Genomic DNA, 16,473 nt, shown 5'->3' on the forward strand with positions numbered 1-16,473 from the left:
CCTAATTATGAGGTTTCATCTTTCTCCAGAAAAGTGGCTGGTGGTTTTCAACTGTTGACCTTGCGATTAGCAGCCCAACACTTATCATATAACCACTATGTCACCAGGGCTCCTTGTTAGGCCCTAGGAATCATTTTATTTAATTCCTCATTTAATCATACACCCGATGAAGGATGTGTGTTAGCCTCCCACTGTCATAAAGTAGTAAAATGGAGTAAATTCAAATTAAGATTCAATCATTCTTTTTGTGCACTATTTTCTGTTTCTCCATTTACTTTTTTTTTCTCTTCTACTCTAATATTCCTGATCCTGTTAGAATACCAGGAGCCCTGGAGAGGTAGTGGATTATGTGTTGGGCTGCTAACTGCAAGGTTAGCAGTTCGAAACCATCAGCCACTCCTCAGGAGAAAGATGAGGTTTTCTACCCCTGAGAAGTTAGACTTGGAAACTCACAAGGGTAATTTTACCATGCCCTATAGAGTTGCTGTGAATTGCAAGAAGCTGCATGGCAGAGTTTGGTTTATCAAAATACCATTCAGCATGTAACTTCCTCATTATATGCATGTATAGCTTCCCTACTAGACTACAATATTTAAAGAGATTATCTTTTCTTACATATTTATGTACTTATTGTGACTTGTTTCAGAAAGGATTTATGGTAGTTTCCAGTCATAAGATAGGCACCAGGAACCAATTACAAGGATCTACACATAATCCCATCCCTGGGGGACAGACAAAAGTGGGTGAAGGGAGACATCAGACAGTGTAAGATATGACAGAATAATAATTTATAAATTATCAAGGGTTCATGGGGATGGGGGGAAGGAGGGGCAAAATGAGGAACTGATACCAAGGGTTCAAGTAGAAAGCAAATGTTTTGAGAATGATGAGGGCAACAAATGTACAAATGTGCTTGACACAGTGGATGGATGGATGTTGTGATGGAGCCCCCAATAAAATGATTAGATCATCAGTGTTGATGATCTAATTTAACAGAGGCAAAAGCTTTTTATTCCACTACGGAAAAAAAAATCCTGCTAATAACTCTATCAAAAATCCAATAACATGGAATAGATTCCAACTCATAGTGGCCGTACAGGACAAAGTAAAACCACCCCATTGGGCTTCTGAGGCAGTATAAGTATTCATGGAAGCAGATTGCATCCTCTTTCTCCGCAGCAAAGCTGGAGAGTTCAAATCTCTTACCTTTACTTGAAAGCCCAACACCAAAAGCTACAGGGGTTCTTATAGCAAAATTCAAAAACAGGAAGGGTTAAGAAAAATAAAAACAGTCTTATTCTTTCAAGTGCATCATATGCCTATGAAAGTTAATCATATGATTATGGAAGACCAAAGAAGAATCATTGCTCTTGTTGGGGAAGAACACTGAAAGTACCATGCAATGCCAAAACAACAAGCAAATCTGTGTTAGAAGTACAACCAGAACGCTGCTTAGAAAGGAGGATGGGAAGACTTCCCAGCCTCACTTAATTTGAACATGTTACCAGGAACCACCCATCTCTGAAAAAGGACACAGAAAGAGCTAAGAACCTCAGTCAGATGAATGAACTGACAAAGCAGCTGCAACAATGGGCTCAAATATAAATTGTAAGGATAATGAAGGACTGGGCAGTGTTTCATTCTGTTAACATATAGAATCACGGAACCAACTCAGCAGCACTTGACAAGAACAAAAAGCATTATTTACTAACATTAGCTACCATTTCAGGAACTGTACTGGGAACTCCAAAACCCATTTCCCTTAATTTTTATAACAAAAATTTAATAATAATAATTCTCATAATGCACTTAAGTTTGGGCTCCAGTTTACATCTGGAGACCAAGAACTTAAAAAATGATACACGATGACTTAGCTATGTTGTGTGGGACTAGTAAATATGGGGTTCAATTTCAATCCACATTCTTTTCATTCAAAAGGCTTAACTGTAGAACCTTCACAAAACCATCATGTAAATTTACTTCTAACTTCTTTTTATTCAAAGAAATGGGAGAAAAATACATTCTGCTAATCAACCAATAAAGGATCTATATGGATATATATTAAATGTTTTCACAGAAATTAAGGTACTAACAGCTAAACCAAAAGAAATGTCCAATAGCATTCCTCGTAACCTCTGAATAATCAGCATGACTAACTTCAAAAATAATACGTAGATATACTTTTATTACTCTTCATAAGAGTGTGCAACCATTAAGGAGTAAAAACATTAATGTTTTTCGGGTTAAGATTTCAATGAACAAATCTCTTATCAATACAGTAAAAGCCAAATTTGGGGAACTGCCCATAAAATGCAGTTTCCCAAACTGATTTGACTTGGCAATCAGCTGTCATCAAATCAATTCTGACTCACAGAGACCTTATCTAGAGTTTCTGAGGCTATATTTTTTCATTTAATCATTGTATTGGGGGCTCCTACAACTCTTATCACAATCTATACATCTATCCATGTGTCAAGCACACTCGTACATTTGTTGCCATCATCATTCTCAAAACATTTGCTTTCTACTTCAGCCCTTGGTTATCAGCTCATTTTCCCCCTCCCTCCCTGCTCCCAAGGCTATAAATTTTAATTTAAGAGAACAGTCAGTCTTATTTTTCTTCTTTGGAGCTGCTGGTGGTGGTTTGAACCACTGACCTTGAGTTTAGCAGTACAAAGGACACCTTTTACCTGAGCAGTTCTTAGAACAAGTGTCCCAAATGCCACATTAAGCAACACTGCTGCAGATCATCCAAAACTAGGTTATTAATATTCTATATATTATTTGAAACCCTGGTTAATCTGTCTAGGAAGTGTTGGAGTGCTAAATAAAAGGTCAACAGATCAAACTCACCAGCTGCTCTGGGGAAGAGAGATGAGGCTATCTGCTCCAGTAACAATGTATACACTGGGGGGAAGGTACTCTGGTGCACCTCTTGGGACTACTAACCACAAACACCAGAGTTCAAACCCACCAAGCACTTCCTCAGGGGAAGATGAGTCTTTCTGCTGTGGTCACGATTTAGAGCCTGGGTAACCCCTTATAGAGTGGTTTATGAATCAAACGGACTCAATGGCAGTGGGTGCAATTTTCTTCTGAATTGTTAATGGCACTGTCAGAAACTACTAGTAAAATTCCAGGGAAAGGAAAACTTTTCTCACAGTAAATACCTACTACCTATAAATACACTATGCACACTTTATTTATCAAATCTGGATAATTAATGTTCTATAATTTGGGAGGTTTGTCTATTAATTAAAGCTGGGTGGGGTAGGAGAGCTCCTTCTACTTGATCTTTCTGAAATTTCATAACCTCTAAAAGAATTTTCACAAATATAATACACTTTGGCCTAAATCCTCTGGCTTGGATATTTTTACTTCCTAACAAGTAACGTAAAAAGTGATTATTATGTATTTTCCATCAATACTTTCATAAGCTCCTTCCAGAAAATTCTAACAGAAGTTATACACAATTTTGTGTGCATGTTTTCTCTGATACAAGGCCCCCAGAGGCATCCTTTAAAACACTTCAAGGTATCATATTGGTTTTAAATATACACAATAACCAAATTCATTTTAGCCAACAGTAAAATTACTTCAGTATGCTTGGAAAGTGCTCTTCAATACTTAGAATCCCAGGCCACAAATTATAAGAAAAAGAACATATTCACAATTGAGTAAGCTGAGGTGTATACTTCATAACATTTACTACTGAAGCCCTTACTAACAACTAAACTCGTGGAATCAAGAATGCATAATCCACGTAAGAACCTATCTAAAATCTGAACAAAACCTTGCAGAACACATTCAAGGTCGCTTATAAAGGATAAAAGGAAACGTAGATTCCCACCGTCAATCAATCTCGTACGACAGAAAGCTGCCGAAGTATTTAACAGAGAGCCAGGAGAGGGTGCTGCGAATGCCGGAGGACCGCATAGGATTGGAAATGTGCTAGTGGGCGTCACTAGAAGGAGAAAATAAGCCTTTTCAGTGAATCCGACAACTTCCAGGGACTTGGGCTCTCCACGTGAAATCCAGCGTTATTGTCAGGATGCAATATCCCTCACCCTTGAGTGGCAGCGAGAAGTCCGAGTTCACCCATTCACTAAAATAATCCAACCCCGCAGAGGCGCAGCAGCCCCCCACCCCCACCCTCCGCCACGCGCAGCTGACACCAGCTCGGAAAGCAGCGCCCGCTCGGTCTCCGCTCGAGAGCATCCCGAGGTCCGCCCCCACCGCCCGGGACCTAGGTGGTACTGCTCCTCTTCCCCTTCCGAGGACCATCCTCCTCGTCACAGGCGAGAGCAGGCCTGGGGTATTATGCAACTCCGAACATCTCGCCGCCGCCACCGGTTTTGGCGCATCGTCCCCTCCTCCACCCGCCCTCGGAAATACGCAGCGCCACGGCTTCCCGCCCCGCACGCTGTGTGGAGTCCCACTTGTCACCCCGAGCCCAGGGCTGCCACCGCCTGGGCCCGGAGGACCTTACCGCAGCCAGACGGAGCGCGCAGCGCAGGCGGAAGCGCAAGCTCCAAGCAACAAAAGCAGGCGCTAAAGTACCGACGGCGCCGGAGGCACTGGGCGCGCCGCTGCGGCGGCCATGTTATCGGGGAGGGGTGCAGGGTGCAGAGACTCTCGGGGCGTCGGCAGCACCGGGCGGAAGGAACAATTCCAGCGCGGCGGCGGCGAACAAAGGAAAGCGCACTCGGCGCAAGGAGGCCCAGGAGGCCTTCGCCCGCGCGGGCGTGACGGCCGGCAGGGGGCGCTGTGAGGGCGCGGCCCAGCCACCGGACAATGCGCCGCCAGAGAGCCGGGCGGACGGAGGCGGGTGGACAGCCGTCAGCGCTCACCTGGGCGCGACCAGACGCCGACCTCGACCAAGGCGGCCCTGCGGCCTGCCCTCGCGCGCCTGAGGCCCAGGATCGAATCCGTCGCGCGCCTCATGCTCGGGTCCCTCTCGGTAGCAACTCCACTCCCAGGACGCCCCTGCCCCCGCCTGCGGCGAAGAGGCCTCACCTGCCGACCTGCCAGAGGGCTGTCGTCCGCAAACCTTACACGGAGCTCCTGCCGTCCCTCTTCTCAAGCTCCCTGCCTGACTCAAACCCGAGCCAGACGGCGCCTCCCCGCCTCCCGGCCTCCACGGCGCACGCGCACTGGGCCCGCCAAACTGCGAGGCCACGCCGCTTCGGCGGCCCTCTCTGAGCCCGGATGAGATGCGCACGCGCTGCCGGGGCGGCCTGGTGGGGGCGGGGCCTAGCAATTGCTCACCTGAAGAGACTGGGCGGGATGTTACTCTCGCCCGAGATCCGCGAAAACTGTTAGTTAGTACGTGCTACAGACTGTCGGCCAAATCCTTTACACGTCTGGGTGCCATTAAGAGTGCAGAGCTCCGGGAAACCTTAGCGTGGCTCATATCTGCTGAAAATTAGGCAACGAATTCCGTTTTCGTTTTGTATAAGGACCTCCTAACAGGATGCTCTTTGTCCTTGGATTTTTGACCTGCAAGTCCTTCTGAGTCGTGCGCACCGTAAAGATTTATGGAATTGGATAAAATAGAGCATCTGGGTAAAAGGTGAGTTTTAACGTCCGTTAAATTTTAGTAACGCAGGTTCAGGACTGCAGAAGAACTTAATCTCCTTACAAAAATATATTTCTGTCCTGTGATTCGCTTGAGTCACTCCTTTGTACCCAAGTCATCTTGCAATTACTCTGCCACAGAAAAAGGTTATCTCTAGGTATCTCACCTTAACTTAAACCCAAAATCCTCACCCACAAACTATCTGATCTTCCTGAGGTTGTGGAGGGAGGAGATAGGAGGTCTACATTCCAGGAAACCTCATTTTTGCTATCCTCACCCCAAAATAACTCGGCTTGCGAAGGTGGTGGTTGTTAGGTGCCATCGAGTTAGTTCCAACTCATAGCAACCTGATGTACACCCATAACTAAACATTGCCAAGTCCTGCGTCATCCTCAGGATTCTTGTTTGACCCCATTGTGTTAGCCACTGTGGCAATGCTGGGATCCGCGTGGTCTGCAGCAGCTCTGCAGGAGAAAGACTGGGCTTTCTACAGTTCCAGTCTCAGAAACCTGCAAGAGGTGGCTATGGGCTAGCTTTGTCTCCATGGCAGTGAATTTGGTTTGTGGGTGTCCATGTAACCAAGCATGATGTCCTTCTCTAAGCACTGCTTTCTCCTAATAACATGTCCAGAGTATGTGAGATGAAGCCTTGTCATCCTCAATTATAAGAAGCCTTCTGGCAGTATTTCTTCCTAAAGAGATAATTGTTCTTTCAGCCATCCGTAGCCGTCAGTGTTCTTCACCAGCACCATAATTCAAACTCAGATTCTTCTTCGGTCGGCCTTATTCAGTATCCAATTTTCACATGCATATGAGGTGATTAGGGACACCTTAGTCATCAAAGTAACATCCTTATTCTTCAACACTTTGAAGAAGTCTTATGCGGCAGATTAACTCCAGGCTGTGTGTCCTCTGATTTCTTGATTGCTGCTTCCGTGAGCATTGATTGTGGGTCCAAGCAAGACAAAATTCTTGGCAACTTCATTCTTTTCTCCATTTATCACGATGTTACCTCTGGTCCAGTTGTGACGATTTTGGTTTTCTGTACATTGAATTGTAATTCCATACTGAATCCTGTGATCCTTGATCTTCATAAGCAAGTGCTTGAAGACCTCCCTTTCAACAAGCAAGGTTGTGTCATCTGCATATTGCCGTTTTTAATAAACCTTCCTCCAATCCTGATGACACATTCTTGCAAGAGGTTAGGAGTCAAAAATTTCCAAGATTCCTTCTTCATTTCTTTGACTTTCCCTTAAATGAAGATAACATTTGAGTAATTTAATTGTAAACAACAAATAAGCAAAAGGGGGAGAAGGAACATCAAGAACAATGTTTATTACTTCGCAGAGTAGACCACAGAACTCAGAAGTGGAATCTGGGTCTGAATACCAGCAGGTGTGGCATCAGCAGAATCCTAAGCCAGAGGGTGAGACAGCACAGTGGATTTCCCAACCCATGGAGCAAGTAAAGCTGAGTGCTTTGGGGCAGGAGGCTGGCTTGTGGAGTAGGGTACCTCTGGCATTTAATTGGGGAGATTTGATATGCTCAACCACAGAGCTAGGTCTTCAGGCTGAAGCTTGTGACAAAATGATACGCCCTTCGAGCATCTACTGGCTGCCTAAAAAAAAAAAGCTTTCTAACATTGTCAGAGCAAGGCAGAGGCCAGCCAAGACTGACAACCAGAAAAAAACCCATTTGCAAGCACAGACTGAATTGACTGAACAACTATATCTCAAGCATTTCTCACCTGAACTGTAACCTGTTAACTTCCCTAATAAACCCTAAAATCATGAGAAGTTGGCTGAGAGTTTTATGTGGTCATTTCAATGAATTATCAAACCCAGCTGAGAAGGGCTGGGAGGGGTGACTGGGAGGGATGCCTGACCTCAGCCTCATAGAAATGGGCGTTGGGCAACTGATGATGATAATGATGATTCTTTTCTTTCTACCTTGTAAGAGATCAGATGCTACCCACACATCATCATGTATATGATGCATATATATTCATATAGGCTTATGTACACTAAAATCCACTTCCAAAGTTAATTCTGCCTCATGACACTCTGGGGGTTTCCTAAACTGCAACTCTGAGTAGAAAGCTTCTTTATCCCCATATACATAAAGGTGGGTCAAAGCTTTTCTACTCGGGCTCTAATTCATACACGCATTAGTTTATTCAAACAAGCTTAAACTTGTCTCTACTCTCAGTAGATGGCTACAGATACTTTCTCTGTTATATGCTTGTCTTAATCATGCTAGGGTACCTTTAAAAAAATTCTAAAATAGTGGCTTCTGAAGGGATCTGCTGGACCAGTTAAATTCAAGGCTGACAAGTCAGCTCTGAAGTGACTATTTATAGTGACTGTTTGGTTTTTTGTGATCCCAAAAGTGTACTCTTGATACATTTTGCTGAAGGATACAGGGAAATCACGGGGATTAGGATTTTTTTTAATTGAAAACAATATTGGTAAGCAACGGGCCAGAAAAGTTACACCAAAGAACTTTTGTCATAACAATGCGCATTCTTTTTTTAGAAAACAGTTTTGTTGACTTGTAATTCACATCCCTTATAATTCAATGGCTTAAATATATTAAAAAGAGTTGTGCAATCTTCACCACAATTCTAGTACATTTCTTGATTCTTGCATCCAATATTATCAGCATCCCATTACACCTAACCTGCCCAGCCATAACCCCAAAGAACTATCAATCAAATTATTTTCTCTATTGATTCACCTACCCTGGATTTCATAAAAAGAAAATCTTATGAGGAGGTACCCCCCCCCCAAAAAAAAAGCTTTCGTAGTACAAATTTTTCTAGGCAAGTATCAAGCAACTCATTCTGAGATAGTGCACCCAGTGGTGTCGCCTGGGAAAGTTCTCTCTGGTCATAATGAATTTTCTACAAAAGCAATTTGCTCAAACCTAATTTTTTGTGATGGCTGATTTAAGATGGCTGTGAAATTTTGTTTCCTGCTAGGGAAAAATGCCACAGAAACTGTTGTGATGTTGAACACAGCATACAAGGACAGCACTTTGGGGAAAACTCAAGTGTACAAGTGTCTTTCTCATTTCAAAAAAGGTAAAATATTGGTTGATGACAAACCTCATTCTGACATACATCAACTTCCCTAATGCACAAAAATGTCAACTTGTAGTGCATTTGGAGTTTGTTCCACCAGGTCAGATTGTTAATCAAGCTTTCTGTTTATAGACATGCAGCTATTAGTGCGCCCGTTTTTGGCAAAAATCAACATGCCTCTCTTGCCCTAAACATCTTACTCACCTGACCTCATGCCATGCTACTTCATTTTGTTTCCGCAAATGCAGAGGGGCACAAAAGGGCAGAGATATAACAAGAAAAAAATCAAGGTAAGTGCTGTCAGCCATCCAAATAGATGAGTTTGAAAAATATTTCCAAGAATGGAATCACAGATTTGACAAATGTATTCCATGTAATAAAGAGTATTTTGAAGGTGATAAGGTTTTTATATAAAAATTAAATATATAGCTTTTTTTTGGGGGGGGGTATAGGTAGGCCTTGGCAGGTAGAGGGACAACCCCTGGTTTCCTAACAGGTCTAGGAGAGGGAGAGAGAGAGAGCAAAATTCCTTTTTTTTCCCCTTGAGTTCCCCCTCATGATGAGATCACTGAAGTTACAGGTGCTGTAACAAATTGTGGTGAAGACCTGATGGTGCCCAGCTATCAGAAAGAATAGTGTATGGGGTCTTAAAAACTTGTTTCAGAAAAAGCAGCCCTCCATTTAAAGTATCAGCTAAGTTCACACAAAAGAAACACACCAGTCTGTGGATCCAAGGATTTTGTGAAAGTCATTTGCAGGGTCTCTGGTGAATGCCACTGACCACTGTCCAGAGATGTGAGTAGTCTTGCTATCAGACAAAGCATTGGAAAGTGGACTAATGCAAACGTAGTTAGGTTAAAATTAACACCTTATTTGTTCTCCCGTTTGACCCATTTTAAATTTGTTCTAGTTTATTATTTTCTGCTTTTCAATTGAGGTTATTCTGTTTTATTTTGCTATTGTTGGGTTTATTTTTTGTTTTTATATGTTTCCCTTTACATAAAACTAAGGGTAGGCAAATCTGTCGGCAAGAACTGCATTAATAGTTTGTCAGGGTTATGGCAGGGAGGCAGGATGAGCTAATAATTAGTATAAGAAAGGATTTAAACAAAAATAAAAGAAGAGAAAATGTTCTGAATTTGATTATGGTAATTATTGCACAGCTCTTTTAAATATGTTTATCATTGAATTGTGTGATACGTGAATTATGGGACAACAATGTTTTATTAATTTTTCAAAGAAAAAAATTATACAAAAAAACCAACAGTGATAAATAAAACACACAAAAGCCTCAATCCAAGTGAAAGCTGAAGATAATAAAAAATTGGACAAATTTAAAATGGGGGGACAAAAGGGAACACAAATGATATGTTAAGTTTTAACCTAACTGTTTCTGCAGTAATCCACATTCCAGTGCTCTATGTCTGAGGGCAGTGGTCAGAGGGAATTCAATGAAGGCTTAATGCCAGTAAGGGCTCTGCAGGGGGTTAGCTGTAATCTCTAGCCTTCTACAAACCACGTACCTGCTCCTTTTTCAAGGGCTGTAGTAGCTGCCCCACAAGCATTTTGTTACTCCACCAGACTACAGTCCTGATCTTCCCCTGTCAGACTTCTTTTTGTTTCCCAAACTCAATATTGAAAAGGAAGACAATTTGAGTCCCTTGGGTATACAAAAACTCAAGAGCCCAGAATTTTTTTTAGTAGAATTAGATGGAAACATTACCTCTATTTAGAAATGCATAGCCCGAGATGGAAGCTAGCTAGATCAAAGCACAATAGCTTCATATTGCAGTGATTTGTTTAATAAAGGTTTCTATTGTTTTGTGTAAATAAATAATTTTTACTTATCCTTGGATATACTCCGCCTTGGGGAAAAAAGGCTTCATTGAAGACACTATGAAAAAATCATTGCCAGTCTTTAGAAGGATTTGCCTTATCACATAGAAAGAAACCTAGGAGCACCAAAACACCCTGGCAACAGTCTCACTACCTCTAGGTTCAGCCCCCTTGACCTCTGGACCCTTCTTCCATTAGCTTAATCCAGTCTAAGATTCTCTTCACTAGGAGAGGTATGCTGCCCACCCCTTCAACTCTAGAAGGAAGGCCCTGCCTCCTCTGATTCACAGGGGACATCATACAACTAATAGCCTTACTAAAGCTTCTTCCTTTTAAACAGAGGGAGCAATCCATCAATCTCCTTTCTTCTTGGAAATAAGGCTGCAGAGGGACTAGAAGGATAACAACACAAGGCCCCACTCTTCCCAGGAGTTTATTTCTAATATACCTGTCCTAGAGGAAAAAAGACCCCAGACGCAAATATTGTATAGAGAACATTTTATTTGGAGCCCTGGTGGTGTAGTGGTTATGTGTTGAGCTGTGATCTGCAAAGTTGGCAGTCTGAAACCTCCTCAGAAGAGAAACTGGGCTTTCTACTGAGTCCAGTAAACAAATTACTAAAACTGAGCAACTATCTGGTCAACTATTCAGCTTCCATCCAAGTCGCAGTCTTATACATCAGCATTGGCTTGATGGCGGTGAGTTTGGTTTTGGATTTTTTTTTATTAAGCAGGACAAAGACAAAAGACAAATCATCCTGGTTGAGAGACACAATCAGCATGAGGCAGATAGATTTTCTGCTGACTCACAGCCATGATTTTCATAAATACAAAAGAAATCATCATAATTATGATCCGTAGAAGGCAATAATCACTGTCAAGTGATACTACAGAAGTGGGGATAGGACCATGATCAAGATAGATAGATAGATAGATAAAACGACGTTTTTAAAAACTTACAGGATTGGTTCTAGAGCTTTGACCTAACTTCATCTTGATCATGGTATGCTATGTAGTCCCGAGTTGAAATAGGAGGACCCCAATTGTTATAATAGATAACATAGCTGTTTTCTGTAAATAAGGGCACACTTGACCAAGTGCTACAGTCCTTTGAGTAAGCCTGAAAGCCAAACAGACCCTCCCTACGTTTCCTTGGGAGTCCGTGCTTTTTGTGGGAGATATTGCTGGTTTGTTAGTCTTATAGAACTCAAATGGTATCTGAACTTATGTCAAGACTCAAAAAAGTTAGGTCTCCCATTGTAGACTCCAGCTTTCCACAAACCAAGTGCTTTAGGATTAAAACTAATACACACTTCTCTGCATGTATACAGTTTTTGAGCTATCAACTTGTTCGGGAACCTCTGCAAAATAACAGTTATACCGCGTTCCTTTGTCAAACCATTGAAACTGTCAGTGAGGCAGCACCAATCAATGAAAAAGAATAACCAGGAGAACACTCCACTTACTCGCCCAGCAAACATCAACTGGATTCCAAGGAGCTGGAGGCACTTTATTAGCCTCTGGAGGGGGCACCGTGTCTGTATACAGCATATATTTATACTTCACACAGGGAACGTCATGTAGTGCTCAGAAAATGTTTCCTAGAGGATTGAAAGGGAAAAACAGCTTGAGCAACTATCTGGTCAACTATTCCGCTTCCATCCAATCTACTAGTTCACCACTGCCTTCCTCGGAGTCATTTTCTAGACAACAAGAAGAAAATTACTGTTAAATATCACCTGAAAGACGCCTATCATGATCACCTGCACAAGTAGATTGCCTACTTTTGTTCTCTTACTTACACTCTACTGGGTTTTCCTTGATAACACATCCCACTTCATAATTATGTACAGTACTTGTTTATTATCTCTTCTTTCCATGATAAAATTGAAAGGGATTTATTTAGTTTCGCTATCAATATACTCCTTAAAGCAAAGTAAATGTTCAATAACTTTCTTATTAATGATGTATTCATTGTTCTTATAATGTTGGGTCATGACAACATAATCATGTAAATACCAGGAGACTGGGTAATTTAAATTATCCTTAGATACCCTTATAGGGTTATGTCCAACAACAAAAGTGAAGATACAAACAGCAGAATCACACACATGTAAGGTGCATTAGGCCAAGTTGTCTAGAGAAGCAAATCCAGTGACACTCATCTGTATAACTAACAACTTGTGGTAGTTAATTTCATGTCAACTTGATAAATAGGTTATAAGGGTGGAATCTAGCCTGTCAATCAGGTCACAGCCTGATTGATGCCTCCTTGCAGAGGTGACCTCATGAGAATTCTGGGAGTTTTTTTTCCTTTCTTCCTCTGGAGGTGGGACACATTCTTTACTTAACCTTCCTGTTGACAGACCACATGGAACCATAATGATGGCAGCCAGAGCCTTGGAGATGCTTCCACTACTGGACCTGCAGGACTTTCCACCCACCAGTCTGTGATCTTCCTGCATTTGACATCATTGCATGTACTGCGTGAGCCTGAAGAGAAATTCATGGGCTCATCTCAGACTTATGGCTAATATTGAATTTATGAACTTGACCTGGCCTGGGCTGGAATATCTTATTGATGCATAATCACTTCTTGATATAAAATTCTTCTCAGGGAAGCCACCCCCTAACAAATGATCACAGGCCCCAGCAGGCGCAATTGTACAGCAATAATACGTAAAGATTATAGTAAAGTCATAGAGATTAAGAGATATAGACGAGAGAGTGAAATGAAGGAGTCAGACACATTTCATGGTAGCATGCTCCTCTTGGTGGTATCCATGGAGATGGGAGACGAGAGGGCAGGAGAGAGAGAGAGAGCAATTTATAGGTTTATATCTCTTTGGGGGTGTGCATGTCTCCGAATTACAGGTAAAGACATATGTCACAGGAAGGGGTTGTACAATAGGCAATACAAGCAATAGGACGGGAATGTACAATGGGCATAAGCGTAACAGGAAGGGGTTGAGCTAGGGGTGTACAAATAATAGGAAGGGGAGGGACTAGGGGTATATATGTGACAAGATGGGAAGACCCTAGATTCATGATGGCGGCCTACCCTTGATCACCTCTGCATGGGCTTACCTCCCTGGGCTCTCCTACAGGGAAACAATTTACTACAATCCTTATCAGAAGGGAGTGAGCCCTACTTAGGGTGGGACAGACTATACTGTAAGATTGCTCTAGATGGCTGATAACCCTTAGGGAGAACAACCTCTGACTACTTTTGTTGAACTCCAAGTCTATAGTCACTTACTGTGTTTAGCAAGCAACTAAGTTTGGCATATATTCAAAGGAGACAACTTGGGAGAAATTTTTCTGTTTCTCACAAATTCTCTCTTACACATGAGTGTCAATAAATTTGTTTTTCATGGGAGGGGGTAGTGAGGAAGAAGGGGAAAAAAATGAGGGAATACCAGGGCTCAAGTAGAAAGTAAATGTTTTGAGGATGATGAGGGAAACAAATGTACAGGAGTGCGTGACACAATGGATGTATGCGTGGATTGTGATAAGAGTTGTATGAGCCCCAAATAAAATTATTTAATAAACAAATAAATATGAAGGTAAACAAGCTGAGGAGCAACAAAGCCCATATGGAAGAAGTACACCAGCCTGCATGATCACAAGGTGTCGAAGGGATCAGTTATCAGGCATCAAAAAAGAAATCATATCATTGTGTGTTCACCTCAACTATACGATCGCTGAAGACAAATGGGTGTGTAGGCAAGTGTGGTGAAGAAAGCTGATGGTGCCCAGCTATAAAATGATACAGCGTCTGGGATATGGAAGGGATTAGGTATCAGGCATCAAAAAAAATCCTATCATTATGAATGAGGGGTAGTGTGGGGTGGAGACCTAAAGCTCATCTGTAGGCAACTGGACATCCCCTTACAGAAGGGTTGTGGGGAGGAGACAAGCCAGTTAGAGTGCAGTGAAGCAATGATGAAACATACAACTTTCCTCTAGTTCCTAAGTGCTTCCTCCCTACCCACTATCATCCCAATTCTACTTCACAAATCTGGCTAGACCAGAGGATGTACACTGGTACAGATGGGAACTGGAAACAGGGAATCCAGGATGGATGATCCCTTCAGGACCAGTGGTGCAAGTCGTGATACTGGGAGAGTGGAAGGAGGATGTGGTAGAAAGGGGGAACCGATTACAGAGATCTACATATAACCTCCACCCTGGGGGATGGACAACAGAAAAGTGGGTGAAGGGAGATGTCGGACAGTGTAAGTAAGACATGACAAAAATAATAATTTATAAGTTATCAAGAGGGAGGGGGAAGAATAAGGAGCTGATGCCAGGGCCTTAAGTGGAGAGCAAATGTTTTGAGAATGATGAGGGCAGTGAATGTACAAATGTGCTTTACACAACTGATGTACATATAGATTGTGATAAGAGTTGTATGAGCCCCAATAAAGTGATTTTAAAAAACAAATGACATGGCAGAAATAAAAATAAATAAATTTGTTTCTCTACTCGGCCTGGACTAACAGAGAACTTTATATCAAGAAGTAGTTATATATCAAGAAGGCATCCCAGCCCAGTCCAACCCTAGACCATAGGTCTTTTGCAAGTCCATAAGTCCCTCTTCAGACTCATGTAGTCATGTGCCAGAGGTACAGAAAGGTGAGACAGGATATAGGAAGATCACTGGCTGGTGGATGCAGAGTTTCATGGATCCAAAGTCGGCGGAAATATGCAAGGATGCCAACAGCTCTCAGGATCAGTGGCAGAGTCCCTGAAAGCAGGAAGATGAAGGACAGGGAGAAAAAGAGATTCCTGGTTTCCCCCCTCTTCCCCATTTTAAGAAGGCCACACCCCCCAGGAGGCAACGTCAGTAAAAGGGAGTCTATTCGCAGGCGTTGCTGCTCTCCCACTTCAAGAAACATTGGTTTACTTAGCTTTAAATTGGAATTCTTGCTGCTAGGAAGTACAGGTAGCCTCTTTTGTGAGTGGAACCTCTCCAGTAGTTGTTGAGGAAGTCTTCTAGTACTTACCTGGCAGCTATCTTTTCCAGCATCTCCTTCGTTTGATTCTTGACAACTGTCTCCATGAACATGGTTGTGGATCCAATCAAAATAAAACCTTTGACTACTTGAATCTTTTCTCCATTTATTGTGATGTTACCTATTGGTCAAGTTGTGAACATTTTGGTCATCTTATTTTATTTGTATGTTTATTCATTCTTTACACTGTTTCAATCCATATGGAAAACTAATCCTTGATTACTTGTTTCAAGTCCTCCTCACTTTCAGCAATCAAGGTTGTGTCATCTGCAGATTGCAGATCCAATCGTAATGCCATTTTCTTTTTTTTTAATCATTTCATCGGGGGCTTGTACAGCTCTTAGCACAATCCACATGCATCCATTGTGTCAAGCAGATGCCATGTTCTTCTTCATATAGTCCAACTTCTCTGATTGTTTAGCTCAGCATACACATTTAATAGTATAATAATTCTGGTGAACAGATACAAACCGAGGCACGCCTTCCCTGATTTAGCCCATGCAGTGCCCCCTTGTTCTGTTCAAATGACTGCCTCTTGAGCCAAGTACAGGTTCCACATGAGTACAATATTTCTTTCCCACTTTTCTCCGTGTTATCCACAACTTAATGCCTTTCATTATCAAAAAAACACAAGGAAACACTTTTCTAGTATTTCTGTACTTTGAGCCCAGATCCATCTGACGTCAGTGATGATATTTCCTGTTCAATATCCTGTTCCGAATCTAGCCTGAATTTCTGGTAACTTCTTGTCAATGTACTACTGCAACAGTTGTTGAATGATTTTCAGCAAACTTTTGTTTTCATGTAATACTAATGATATTGTATCATTTCTGCATTTTGTCAGATCACAATTCTAGGTATAGACAATTGAGCGTTTCCAATGCTTCAATTTGTTGAAACATTTGTATTAATATTTCACCAGTTCCTAGATCCCTGTTTATCACTAAAGCCTAGAGTGCAG

At 42.1% G+C, this 16,473-nt stretch overlaps 2 protein-coding genes across 13 annotated transcripts in view; one reads left to right on the forward strand and one right to left on the reverse strand.

Annotated features, from left to right (window-relative positions):
• The window catches only part of SPIN1 (spindlin 1), a 97,568-nt gene extending 92,408 nt beyond the window's left edge, over positions 1-5,160 (reverse strand). For 2 of the 12 annotated variants that reach the window (XM_075549724.1, XM_075549718.1), the window contains exons 1-2: positions 5,017-5,154; positions 3,851-3,964 (exon numbers count right to left, since the gene is read on the reverse strand). The gene's annotated coding sequence lies outside the window, so the exon portion shown is untranslated. Of the gene's footprint in view, positions 1-3,850; positions 3,965-4,246; positions 4,274-4,489; positions 4,672-5,016 lie in introns of those variants that run through there. The other 10 variants (XM_075549723.1, XM_075549717.1, XM_075549725.1 and 7 more) reach the window with 7 other exon arrangements.
• The window catches only part of LOC142449166 (uncharacterized), a 38,029-nt gene that overhangs the window by 18,658 nt on the left and 2,898 nt on the right, over positions 1-16,473 (forward strand). Inside the window, exon 3 of the mRNA XM_075550854.1 lies at positions 4,251-5,572. Within this exon, the coding sequence (XP_075406969.1) occupies positions 4,251-4,913 (663 nt within the window). The 3' untranslated portion in view covers positions 4,914-5,572. The remainder of the gene's footprint in view (positions 1-4,250; positions 5,573-16,473) is intronic.

This window comes from Tenrec ecaudatus, chromosome 5 (assembly GCF_050624435.1).
Source record: "Tenrec ecaudatus isolate mTenEca1 chromosome 5, mTenEca1.hap1, whole genome shotgun sequence".
In the NCBI taxonomy this organism is placed as follows: domain Eukaryota; kingdom Metazoa; phylum Chordata; class Mammalia; order Afrosoricida; family Tenrecidae; genus Tenrec; species Tenrec ecaudatus.